This window comes from Rhincodon typus, chromosome 2 (genome assembly GCF_021869965.1).
Source record: "Rhincodon typus isolate 14 chromosome 2, sRhiTyp1.1, whole genome shotgun sequence".
Lineage (NCBI taxonomy): Eukaryota > Metazoa > Chordata > Chondrichthyes > Orectolobiformes > Rhincodontidae > Rhincodon > Rhincodon typus.
Window position 1 is genome coordinate 36,155,931 of NC_063333.1, and position 13,968 is coordinate 36,169,898.

At 42.3% G+C, this 13,968-nt stretch overlaps 1 protein-coding gene across 1 annotated transcript in view; it reads right to left on the bottom strand.

The window, feature by feature from the left end:
- Positions 1-13,968, bottom strand: part of myo3a (myosin IIIA) — a 355,589-nt gene that overhangs the window by 277,623 nt on the left and 63,998 nt on the right. The window contains 2 exon segments of the mRNA XM_048606878.1: positions 8,365-8,464; positions 8,985-9,089. Coding sequence (XP_048462835.1) covers positions 8,365-8,464; positions 8,985-9,089 — 205 coding nt within the window.

Sequence of the window (13,968 nt, forward strand, 5' to 3'; positions counted from 1 at the left end):
TACCTGTTGTCAGGATTTTCCATTCTGGAGTTACAGCATGGTTGAGGGCATCTTAGCTGAAGTCACGTTCACCATGTCTTGTGTCGAGTTTGATGGACTGATCAAATTATTTTATATGCAAGCAGGTTTTAGGGTGAGTTAAACGCCAAATTGCATGTAGCTGGCTGGCATGTGTTCTAAACTCGAACAGACTGATGGATGACTGTCAGGAAAAAGACTCCCCATAACTGCTGTGCTGCTGTAACCTATTCAGCATTTCACATTCATTTACTGGCAATGACAAGCTGTGATGAATAACTGTATTTTAGTTTTCTATATATTAATACACATAACATATACTGTACAGAGTTAGGATCTTGCTGAGGCAGATGTCTTGAAGTTTATTAACAACATTATCTATTTACACAGCTTTAATATCAGGTTTTGTGCTTATGCTATTCCTGTCCATAGCATTCACATTGCTGACTAACTACACTAACTTCATGATACAGAGTGGCTGATGGCAAGGTTGGTATCTTTATAACGGAAGAACATATGTCATGATGTCATGTAGCAGTCTTAAAAGTACAGTGCTTGTGTCATCTGGAATCTGCCAGAATAAAACACTGGTTCCATCTTAAAGCATATTCAAAATCTCCTTCTCACTTTGGCAACACCTCTTGTGGTGGGACAGACAACCATGTGATAAATGAGGTCAGGGCTGTTGATTTAATTTTTATGGATGTCAGCAAAGCCTTTGACATGGAAAATTGATAACGAAGTCAAAAGCTTATCGGATCCAGGGTAACTTGGCAAGATAATTCCAAAATTAACTTAGTGACAGGAGAAAGAGGGTGGTGTTAGGAGACTGTTTGTATGACTGGAGCCTGGTGTGCATTGTAGGTCCTTTACTGATATTCACAAACAACATAGGTGAGAATGTAAGAGGGTCGATAAGGTTGTGGATGACACAAAGATTGACTGGTGGGTGTCAGTGAGGAGGAAGGTGTTAGATTACAGGAGGATATAAACAGATTGGACAGGTAGGCAGATCAGTCGCAGATGGAATTTAACCCTGATAAACATGAGGTAATGCATTTTGAAGAAAGAACAAGACAAGAACATAAGAACATAAGAACTAGGAGCAGGAGTAGGCCATCTGGCCCCTCGAGCCTTCCCACCATTTAATAAGATCATGGCTGATCCTTCTGAGACTCAGCTCCACTTTCCCGCCCACTCACCATAACCCTTAATTCCTTTACTGTTCAAAAATTTATCTAGCCTTGCCTTAAAAGCATTCAGCGAGGTAGCTTCAACCGCTTCACTGGGCAGGGAATTCCACAGATTCACAACCCTTTGGGTGAAGAAGTTCCTCCTGACCTCAGTCCTACATCTGCTTTCCTTTATTTTGAAGCAATGCCCTCTAGTCCTAGTTTCATCTGCTAGCGGAAACAACCTCCCTGCCTCCACCTTATCTATTCCCTTCATAATCTTATATGTTTCTATAAGATCTCCCCTCGTTCTTCTGAATTCCAATGAGTATAATCCCAGCCTACTCAGTCTCTCCTCATAATCCAACTCTCTCAAATCTGGAATCAACCAAGTGAATCTCCTCTGCAACCCCTCCAGTGCTAGTATATCCCTTCTCATGTAAGGAGACCAAAACTGCACACAGTACTCCAGGTGTGGCCTCACCAGGACCCTATACAGCTGCAGCATAGCCTCCCTGTTTTTAAACTCCATCTCTCTAGCAATGGCAGACAAAATTCCATTTGCCTTTTTAATTACCTGCTGCACCTGCAATCCTACTTTTAGCGATTCATGCACAAGGACACCCAAGTCCCTCTGCACAGCAGCGTGCTGCAATTTTTTACCATTTAAAACATAGTCCATTTTGCTGTTATTCCTACCAAAATGGATGACCTCACACTTATCAACGTTGTACTCCATCTGCCAGACCTTTGCCCACTCACTTAGACTATCTATATCCCTCTGCAGACTTTCAGGGTCTTCTGCACACTTTGCTCTACCACTCACCTTAGTGTCATCTGCAAATTTTGACACACCACACTTAGTCCCCAACTCCAAATCATCTATGTAAATTGTAAACAATTGCGGTCCCAACACTGATCCCTGAGGCACACCACTAGCCACTGACCGCCAACCAGAAAAACACCCATTTACTCCTACTCTTTGCTTTCTACTGGTCAACCAATCCTCTATCCATGCCATTACATTACCTGTAATACCGTGCAACTTAACTTATGTAGCAGCCTTTGATGTGGCACCTTGTCAAATAAAGTAATCAATGAATAACAACATGGTAGGAAGATCAGAGGAGCAGAGAGATCTTGGGGTGCAAGTCCACAGATCCCTGAGGGTGGCAGGACAGCTTACTTAACAAGGTAGTTAAGAAGAAACATGGGAGACTTGCCTTTAATCAGTTGTGGCATAGATCATAAGAGCAGGGAGGCTACTTTGGAGCTGTACAGGACTTTAGTTAGGCCACTGTATGGGGTTCTGGTCACCACACTACAGGAAGGATATGATCACACTGGAGCAGGTGCAGAGGAGATTCACCAGGATGTTGCCTGGGATGATGACATATTTCAACTATGAAGAGAGGCTGGATAAGCTCAGGTTGTTTTCTTTGGAATAGAGAAGGCTGACGGGGGACACGATAAAGGTTTATATGATTATGAGGGGCATGGACAGTAGTTATTCCCCTTAGCTGAAGGGTCAATAAAAAGGGGCCATAATTTTAAAGCAAAAAACAGGAGGTTTAGAGGGGATTTGAGGAAGAACATTTTCACCCAGAGGGTGGTGGGTCTCTGGAATGCACTGCCTGGGAGGGTGGTTGAGACGGGAAGACTCACAATCTTTGAAAAGTAAAGAGATGAGCTCTTGAAATGTCATAATATTCAAGGCTATGGACCCTGTGTGGGCCGGTGGGGCGAGTGTAGGTAGGCATATAATCTTGCAAGCACAAACTTAATGGGCCAAAGGGCCTCTGCTGTACTGTCAGATTGTAACCAGAGTCTCAACCTGCCAGCCACAGAATTCACCCACCTTTCCGAATTGGATGGAGCTCCCAGAAACAGCCTTGTTTGGCCACTTATGGGAGGGGCAGAGAGGTCCTTGAACAAGACTGAGTCCCACATCTGCTCCTGGTGCCCGAGAATCTTTTAATTTGGTGATATTCCCTCTGAAGAGAGCCAAAATCAGTAAGTTTAGAACAGATATAACACAGCTGTACAGGAGAAATATTTGACCAAGGAAACAATAAAGCAGTGCTAGGACCGTAAGGCAGAGATGCATTGAGTTCAAACCAAACATAGTTCCATAAGTCAGAAAGATTTGGCATTTAAGCTTTATGATGACAATGCAATTGATGGGTGTTGAAACAAGGACCACAAAACAGACCAATGCAAGAAATAGAGACATATGGAATGAAATAGATGGTAATAACTTGAGTATAGAATTGACTATTGCATAGGAAGCAGAGAGGTGGACAGAGCTTTCCTTGACCAGTGAGAATTCTGTATTGGAGATTTGACAGATTCTTCCAGGTTTAATCCTGTTTATGGCTCCAGTAGGATTTTAGACATGATTTCACTGGAGGCAGCCAACTAAAACCTCATTGCTGGGGTCAGTATTTAAGGAGAGATAAGGGGACAGGAGGACCAATTGGTAACTATGAGATGAGGGCCTCCATTGTGACAACAATGTGAGTACTGCTGAAGGTCTGGGACATGAGAGGGAACAATGCCTGTGGGTGATATCTGTTTTACCATGTAAAGGTCAGATTGACTGGAACTGTCAAGCTGCTCAGCCTCTTCTGCTGTGTGTTCACCTCATATGAACAGCTGAGTTATGTACACTGCTTGATCCAATTCATCTCTGGAAGAATCTGAATATCTAATAATTGCCGCACCAGTGATGTCAAGTGGTTTCTTGCTGACGTCCCAAGGGGTTCCCCATTACACTCTATCTTCCCTGGGGAGAAATGACTGGAGGTAGGAGCATGATGGCAAAATGGTCAAAAACACATTTCAGACATTTCCAGCATCCACCTCCAAACCAACCTGCAAGTGATTGGGAAAAGTCCCTCTCATTTGCTTTCCTTTAATCTGGACTTAAACGTTGGGAGTAACATTTCAAAGGTGGCAGCTTATACAATATTTGGCAACAGTAAGTAGTGAGGAGGATTGTAAACAAAGTGCAGGACACTGATGAAGTGAGCAGACAGAAGGCAGCTGCAATCTTATGTTGTTAAGTGTGAAGTGTTGCACTTTGGGAGAAACACTGTGGAGAGGAAGCATAATCTAAATGGAGCAATTTATAATGGTATGTGCAGGCAGAAGAACATGGCAGATTGTCTAAGATTGAGGTGAGGAGTTTCGGTAAGTAGTAAGTGATTTAGAAGCGATTTGAGGTAAGGTTTTTACCCAGCGGGTGGTGGAAATATGGAACGCGCTGCATGACAGGATAGTGAAAGCATGTAGTCTTGCAATATTTAAGAAGCATCTCGCCGAGTACTTAAATACCAGGACATAGTAAGCTATGGACCAAGCACAGGTAAATGGGATTAGTATAGTTTGGTGTTTGTTGGTCAGCAAAGACATGATGGGGCAAAGGTCCCGTTTCCGTGCTATGCTGTTTGACTCTATGTATGACTCTATAATCTGTGGAACATATTTACATCTGCTTAAAGGTGGCAAGACAAGATGATAAGGTGATTAAGACAGTATGATATTGAACTATAAATTGGGAACTAAATACAAAAGGAATGAGTTAATGCATTATGGACAGTGGTTAGGCTCAGCGAGAGTGATATATGCAATTCTGGGTATCACACTTTGGGAAAGATGTCAAGACTTTGCAGCAGTTACAGATGCTTACCTGGATGATAACAGTGACAAGGAACTTCAGTTATATGGAATGCAACATTCCCTCTTATTTCTTTTTCTTTTGTGTGAACCTCTGAGGTCTGCGCATGGCAGTGACTTCTGGAAGTGGAAGTCAATGCTGCATTCCATGTTGGCATGCTGATCACTTGCACAGAATATCAGAATAGCTGTGCATATGTGTGCAACTGCGTCGATTAGACGGAACATGGGTGGAGTGTGATTGTTCTTAGAGTAGAGAAGGTTGAGGAGAGTTTTCATAATGGTCTTCACAATTTATGCAGAGTTTAAATGGAGTTGATAAGGAGAAACTGTCTAGTTCTGCAAAGATACTGATGACCAGAGGTCATAGACTTAACAAGAGAACTAGAGAGCAAGGAAAAATGATTATGATTTAGAGTACACTCCCTGAAAAAGAGTTGTTGTGACACACCTCTGGAGCAGGTGGGACTTGAACTCCAGCCTCTTGACCCAGAGATAGGGACTATGCACTCTTGAGGAGACTAACTGCAGGGTTTTTGGAAACATCTGGGTAGTGGGATTAAATTTATTTTATAGATCCAGCTCTGACACAGGAGGGTGCATAGTCTCTTTCATTTCAGAGTCACTCTATGTCATCTTAACAATCACTACATTTTTTATATCATTCTTCTTGTCATCAGAAACCATAGCTACACTGAGGTCAACCAATGGTATATGCTCCTGAAGCACAATCCTGTAAACATAATGGGGAATAGTCCATGTGTCAGCTCATTACTGATTCATTGCAGAGAATGACACATACAATAGCAGTCAATCACTTCACTGTTACAATACCAGTGATGAAGCAACCAGTTTGAAAAGTGCTTTCAGTTTCAGCCATAATAACGACATAATCAATTTGTTATGTGAACTGCTTTGGGAGATTGCCAAGGGGACACTTTCATTTATTCGGTATTTGCAAAGAAAGCATTAAACGCATTGAAGATCACTGTTCTGACTTCATGACAAGTAACAGAATAACAGAACATGAAGATCACTGTTCTGATTTCATGACAAGTAACAGAATAACAGAACATGACAAATAATTAAGTGCACCTCCTTGCCTTTTTGATGTAGCCGTAAATGCTTCACTTTTAATTCTATCTTCTCTAAGCTACCAGAAGTTTACAGAAATGGTAACATATATTATTCCTGGAAAGCAAATCAAGTGGAGGTCCATTAAAAATGTTTTTATCCATCAGATAAATCAGTATATTAATAATTAGATGAATGTTTAATCCAGTTGTTTCCAATTTGTATCTCCCACTTATTATTAACAAATTGTTCTCTTTAAAAATTGAGCAAAACAGTTCTTCTAATAATATGATGCTTCATTACATTTATGTTTTAAAAAGATATTAATAGAGGTGCATTAATTTACTCCAGTACATAATATACTTGCTTTTAAACTTGCTGTTAATTAGGACCCGGAAGAAGTCACTGATCAATGTTATTCTCATCATAAAAATCATCAGGGACATACCAAGAAAGAGCTTTAATTGTTGAAGGAGTAAATGACTGAGGGGGAGGGGTAAAAATCCAAAATGCTCAATGTTAATATAAAGGACAAATCATTCAGAATCAGGAAAAAGAATTTTCTTTTTTGTTTCTATCTTTCATTCCAGCAATCCTTGTGAGAAATCTATTATAATGCTAGATGTGATATCCAAAGACAGAAATAATCAGCTTGTTTAGGTGAGAGGGTCACTAAAGCACAACTGCTTCACCAACAACAGCATAACACAGGCATTACAATTTTATCAAGAGCCTCTTAGCAGAAACAGGAAAAAATTTCCTTCTGATGAAAAAGCTGCCTCTATCCCAGAGGCACTGGCTATCTAATGTGCCTTGGTGAAACAGCCACCTTCCCTGTATTAGCTCAGAGAGTACAGCACACGTCAGCTGGATCTAAAATAACAGCCAGGCTCAAAGCTCACTTCACCTAAGTACAGTGGTCTAACTGAAGGCTATTAAACATTCACTAAATTTGACCTTTCCCTGCATGAAATAAAGTTGAGATCTGATGTTGTCTATCGTTTAAGTGCATGAGTGTAAGTACAACCATTTACTATTTCATCAGCGGAACTGGGAGGAATCTTTAATGATAATCCGTATGTCAACATACACACAATTTACTTCAAAAGCCAGTATTTAAGGCCTGAGGGAAGCTGAATACCATCTAGACCAGCAGTATGAAGACTAGTCAATTTTAAATTTGTGGATTCTTCTGCATTCTGCAGGTGTGCTTTAAGCCATTCTGGTCACTAATCAGTTCTTGGGGGCTCCCGTTTCTTTAAAGGAGGGAAGCCTGTGTCCAAAAGCTGCCTGCCACTTGGAGAACGATCAGCCCTTGTTGTCAGGATGACTGATCATGGGATCCCTAATTAGGAGTCCACCCCTCTCCCCTTTACCACCAGCAAGACCAGAGGAAAGTCAGGGTGGATCATTGGGGGGAGGTCACCTGACAAGTTTCACCATGCAGCAAATGGCCTGCTAAACTCTGATAAAATACAATTCTCATAGAAAAGCAAGTTGAGCCCCACCTACCCCGTGCCCACTTTCCCTCATGGACCACCCCTAGCTCCCAGCCTATCCTAGACAGCTGGTTAAAATCCAGCTGCACACTCTTTTTCCAGCCTAAATCTCCCAGGGAACAAGGATCTGGAAGGATCATTCACCAACATTCAAGGCTTTCTGAAGGATCTTGTAACAGGGTCCCTTTGAACCCACAAGAACATTGTGTCTTCTGGCTGTGACTGTGTCTCTTGCTGAGCAGATCCTGTGGGAAATTGCAACAGCTCTCCCTGCCGAGTTAAATTGGCAGTCAACCTCTACACCAAATCTCCACATTGAAAGAATGATCTGCTGGTGGTCAAGCTTCTCACTTGTCTAAAATGGGAGTGTGCAGGATCAGCATGGGATAGTGGTGGCTCAGGGATAATGGTAGTTTGTATCAGTCCAACAGAGTTCAAATCACTCCTTCTATATTGAAGTCACCCTCTTCTTCACCACGTAAATCTGCCAATTAAGATTTGGACATATTGTCTTTCCACTAAAGGTTGTTTGCATGCAATGATGTGATTTCCTGGCTCCATGTTTTCTTAACTATATATATATATGGTGACTTTATAATTATGTCATCTGTATTGTTATGATTTCTGAAACTAATATAAGCATTTTAGATGTTGGAAAAGTAGAAGTAGTTTGTCCTGATGTGACCACTTGTTATTTGTTTGTAAAACCTACCAAGTTCCTGTACTTCACATTAACCTTCCTCTCATCCTCCACACAGACAGCTGCAAACACATTGGGAACAAATGAATACTGACAAATAAACTTGCTTCTTGGAATGAATCGTTATAGCTTCTGGCCCTATGCCTCCTGTCCTGAGCTCTCATTTGGAAAACTGCTGAGAGGTACAACTGGCTCTTTCTGTTGAACGCAAATTGCTACATACCAAAATCCACAAGTTTGATGCCTCCCTCTGTTGTTAATAGGATGTTGTTGCCCTTGATGTCTCGATGAATTGTCTTGTTGTTGTGCAAATGTTTCAAACCCTAAGGAAGATGCAATGGTGATGGTTATATTATTCTTGAACCAAGAAAAACCTAATGAACATAATGAACTGAGCTATTCTTAATTGTAGCATGCCATCTCTTATGTCATTCACATTGAGTCATAGATTAATAGAGATGTACAGCACAGAAACAGACCCTTCGGTCCAACTCATCCATGCCAATCAGATATCCTAAATTAATCTAGTCCCATTTACCAGCATTGGCACACATCACTCTAAACCCTTCCTATTCATATACCCATCCAGATTCCTTTTAAATGTTGTAATTGTACCAGCCTCCACCACTTCCTCTGGCAGCTCATTCCATACACTCACCACCCTCTGCATGAAAAAGTTGCCTTTTAGACTCCTTTTACATCTCTCCCCTCTGACCTTAAACCTATGCCTTCTAGTTTGGACTGTGACTGTCATATGTGACAATAATTGGGGCTGAAAATCTGTGAAACACTTTAGTTTGAACTGACAGAATCTAAAGGCTAAAACAGAAATATAAATCTTACCATGAGGGCTTCATGCAGGATGTAGGCAATAATCAGTTCGCTCATTCTCTCACCTCGTTTTAACAACCCTTTGGCAAGATCGGTCACAGATCCTCCGTTGCACAACTGAAAGAACAAAAAATGATTGGTAATGACAATATTAACTTCAGCTTGCTTTTATATAGTGCCTTGAATAGGGAATAACCTACCAAAGTCCTTCACAAAGGGGTAAGAGATATGGAAGCTGAACCAAAGAAAGTAATATTCAGAAAACTAATGAAAGATCGTTATTAATGATGGCTTAAATGTATATAACCTTTTACTGCAGTAAAACTTTCCAAAGTGCTTCAACGCAAATAAAATTTAATACCCAGCTTCATAAGGAACTAGACTTAACAACTTAAGACAGTTGATGCCAAGGTTAGGCAATGAGGAAATATGGGGATAGAGAGTCTATAAGGTTTAGGGAGGGAATTCCAGAGCTTCGGGGCCAGGAAGCTGAAGGTGCAACTGCCAATGTTGCAGAGATAGAAGTCAAGAGCCTTAGAGAAGGCAGTATATGCAATAGAGGTGAATACTAGATATGTTGGATAGTTGTTGGGCTAGTGAAGTTCATAGATGGAGGGAGGATTGAAACCATGAGAGGATTTGAAATAAGGATGGGATTCTTTTCAAAAGGAGGATATCAATGAAGGAAAAGGTAAAAAGGTGGTTTAGTTGGCTGAAGGCACAGTTAACAATGCTGGAGTGAAAGAAAATGAAAAAATAAAATCTTATATTTATAACACACCAGAAGTCTCAATGTGCTTTGTAGCCAATTAAATACTTTTGGAAGTGCAGCCATTGTTTCGATGTAGGAAATACAGCAGCTAATTTGCACACAGCAAACCCACAGAAACATCAGTGTGATAATGACCAGATGATCTGCCTTTGTAACAAAAGCAGAAAGTGCTAGAGAAACGCAGCAGGTCTGGCAGCCTCCGTGGAGAGAGAAACCGAATTAACATTTTAAGTCCAATGACCGTTCTTCGACTCTTCCGTTTTGTTTCAGATTTCCAGCATTCGCAGCTCTTTGGTTTATATTAGTTAGTTTTTGTGATTGTGATTAAGGGTTAAATATTCTTCATGATATCACTTTCCTGCACTTCAGCGAGATGGGACACAGGATCTTTTACACCCAGAAGACACGTTGTTCAATGACAGTGCATCCAGCAGTCCAGCACACCCTGTGTACTACGCTGGAGTGTCAGCTTAGGGTAGGACGGATGTGTAAGTCATCAGAACAAAACATTTGAATGGCAGAGTGGTGTTTTAGGGTGATGCTGAGTAATTGGAACAGGTCCTGGTGAGTTCTCTCACTGGATCTTATCAAACTTGCCTCATTGATTAAGTACCCTGCCCCTGTGGCATGACTCCCAGCTGATTCTCACCTTATTCAATCACTTGTTACTGCTGGGATATCCTGGAATGGAGCAGTATCCCATCATCTCTAAGTGGCAGTTGGAGTAAACAAGGTTTGGAAGGGAAGCAGAGGCAAGTATTCAAGTGGGGACAAGCTCAGTGCAGTGAGGAAACTCAAGGTGCGGGGGCAAATGTGGTACAGCTTTGGAGGGCATAGTAGGCTATGGGAAGTATGGATTATTGGCTGTAACCACCACTGTTGGTCTGCACAGGTGTAAGGTACAGGACCCAGGTGGAAATAAATCACATGTAATTTCAGGAGAAAGCTTAAGGAGAAAAGCTGGAGGCAAATTTAAACATGGTGGGTCTCCACATAGAAGATTTGGTGGAAATGGTCTGTCAGGGTAGTGTGAGGTGAAAGTGGCCATGGAGGTCTTGGAGAGTTGTGCCTGCCAACTAATGGAGCCTGGTGCTAACATTGTCCTAGCGGTCGGTAGGTACTAACTGCAACTGCAAAATGGTTGGGACAATGCCCAGGCTGTGTGGAGTCAGTGTCAGTTTGACAGGCAAAAGAACAGGATCCATGTCCACTGTACATTAGAACATTGAAAAGTCAAAAACATGAAGCATGCACTTGCAAACTGTAGCTACATATAATTCACAATCATTTGCAATAGGCAGAGTGAATGTGCTTAGGATTCAAATGCTGGTCAAAGGTGATTTGCCACCATGCCATTGGTCCAAATTGAATATCGAACTCTCAATGATTCAGATGTTAGTGGCAATGACTTATAAAGAGGTGAATGCAGACCAAAGGCAAGCCGTAGCCTATAAACTTCCAAGGGTGCTGTGGGAGGCAGAAACAATTGCTTCACCATATGTCATGTAAGAATTACAATAGACTGTACTGAATGTGCAGATATATTTCATTATTGATGTGGATCTGGGTTGGTAATGGGTCAGAATGTAACATTCTTGATGTAAGATAAAGTCACCATAGTCTTACCATAGCACAGGGCTGTTCTCTCATTAGAGAGAGATGAATGGCAGTGGTTTAACCTGAGGGTCACCATGCCTCAGGCAAGGGGAGAGGTTGCGAAGGTGGAACCTTCATGGTAACCTCAAACTGGCACAGAAATTGAATCCACACTGTTGGCATCACTCTGCATTATGAAGTAGCTGTCCACTCAACTGATTTAACCAACCTCTGGCGTAATGTGCTGGCCACTAAGCTGGTGATGCACTTCACCAAATAGGTACTCATGCTGAGGCTGAAGCTAAATGAATAATAGGGACATGGCCCTCGTTATTAGAATACTGAAGGCATCACTGTGTGGAGGAGAGATTGCAGACTTCATCTGCAGCGTACGACACCACTGACTGTTCACAGAGCTAAGAACCTACGTTGTGCCTTATGTTCCCAACATAGCTCTTTGCCAGGACAAATCAAGCACATAGCCAACAGTGGGAGGCTGGTTACTGTTGCTGTTCTCCTGAGAAGGTGAAGGTGGATTCAGGAGGACCAGGGCCCACAGCAAGCTTAGGAACTGCAGCAGGCCATCACTGTCGCCCAGCTCAGTCAGAGTTCGCAGACACTGGGACCCTCAGGAGGCATCATGTCCACAGAATGTCCAGGCATCTTGGCCCGAGCTCCATTTTCTGGGGATGAGCGAGGTGCAGTGTTCGTTCTGTACGTCCTGGGACATCAAAACAGCACTGTGCCAGATGTGAGAGCAGGACCTAAGGGCTGCAGGAAAGGGGAGGGGACCTCCTGTGGCTGTGAAAGTGAATCTCCATGTGGCTGACTCCTTCTAGAGAGGGATGGGTGCCCTGACTGGGATGTCTCGGTGGTGCATCAAGGAATGCATCAGGACAATAACCAATGCCATCTGTGCAAGATCACTCCAGCTCATTTAGTGCCCTCATGAAGAAGCCAGTTCTGCAGCCCAGGCAGCCCAAGGTATAGCTGGCAGCTAAGCTATACTGCACACACACGTGGCACTGAGACGGCTGGATAAAAATGCTATGGAATTGATTGATAGAAAGGGGTTACATTCCATGAATGTGCAGCTGATCTGTGATCTACAACTTTCTGGAGGTGTGTGCTCACTACCCTGCCAGCTGCCATGACTCCTTCATCCTGGAGTACACTCAGGTACCTGCTGTGTTTGAGGGTCCATGTGCCTTACAATGCTGGTTACTGGGGACAAGGTTAACCACTATGAGCATGGCTCATGACACCATTATACAATCCCCTGCATGATGTGGAGTGGCAGATATAACGACTGCCCCCACCCCAGCCCCACCATGGTTTGACCAAGACTGCAGTAGGGCAAACAATGGGGCTGTGAGGTACAGTTCTGTTGTTTCGAGCAGAATGAGGAAGCCCTCTGGTAGAGTTTGGACATAGACTGCTGCATCATCCTCGCGCGCTGTCTTCTGCACTATTGGAGGAGGCAACAAAGCAATACACTGGAATGGGGGGAACAGGAGCAGTCTTCTCAGGAGGAAGATGAGGATAATGGGGAGCAAGAAGGTCTCTTTGTAAATGACAGAACTCAGCTGCATTGAGCACCACAAGCCAGACAGGGCCTGAAAGGTGCCTGGTTCCAGTGAGTGAGAGCTGGGTGCAGCGGATCATTATGGATTGTAGAATAATCATGGGTCATCATGTCAGCATTTTTGGGGGTGAACTTCAGCCTCTGTTTGTTTTGTTTGTGTTTGCTTTTGCTTTTACTGAAAACCTAGTCTTTGGAATTGCCCAATAGCTTACCTGTATGCAATGTTCCCCTACTGGGCAATGACAGGATGCAGGTCTACAGGGGGCATTGGGTACAGAGTAGTGATGATGTACAGAGTGTGTTTAGATTGGATGTATAAGGGAAGGTAAAATGTGTGACCCGATAGGCTATTATTCTTATGTGTAGTTCAAGGGTCATTAGGGTCAATATAATGAGGGCAGTTGTACTTTTAAAGAGCAGAAAAACAAACTTGCTTTTGAAAAATTTGAAAGCTTGAAAAACAAATTTGGAAAACAAAACTTCAATTTTTGCCATGATCGGGTGTCTCCATACCAGCAAAATTCTGCAAGAAGTCACAAATCCAAGTTCCACCCCTGAACTCAGCATTTCTAGTTTTCTGTTCTGAGGAAGGGTCTAGTATTTAGATGAGAGGAGAGAAGGCATGGAACTAAACTTGTGGAATACAACAAACTACATGGAAATTATGCTGTGCAGAACAAATGAAGAAGTTGCAAACAGATATAGATAGGTTGATAGGTTGACTGAGCAAAAATTTGGCAAATGGAGTAAATTTGGAAAAATGTGAAGTTCTTCACTTCGGCAAGATGAATAAAAAGGCAGATTATCACTTAAACAGAGAATAATTGCAGGATTCCAAGGTGCAGAGGGATTTAGGTATTCTGATGCACAAGCCTCAAAAAAATCATGCGCAGGTACAGCAGGAAATCAAGAAGGCTAATATGATACTATACTTGATGACAAGAAGAATTGAGCATAAATGTTATGCTTCAATTTTGCAGGGCTTTGGTGAGACCACATCTTAAATACTGAAGAGATAGTAAGAACTGCTGATGCTGGAGTCT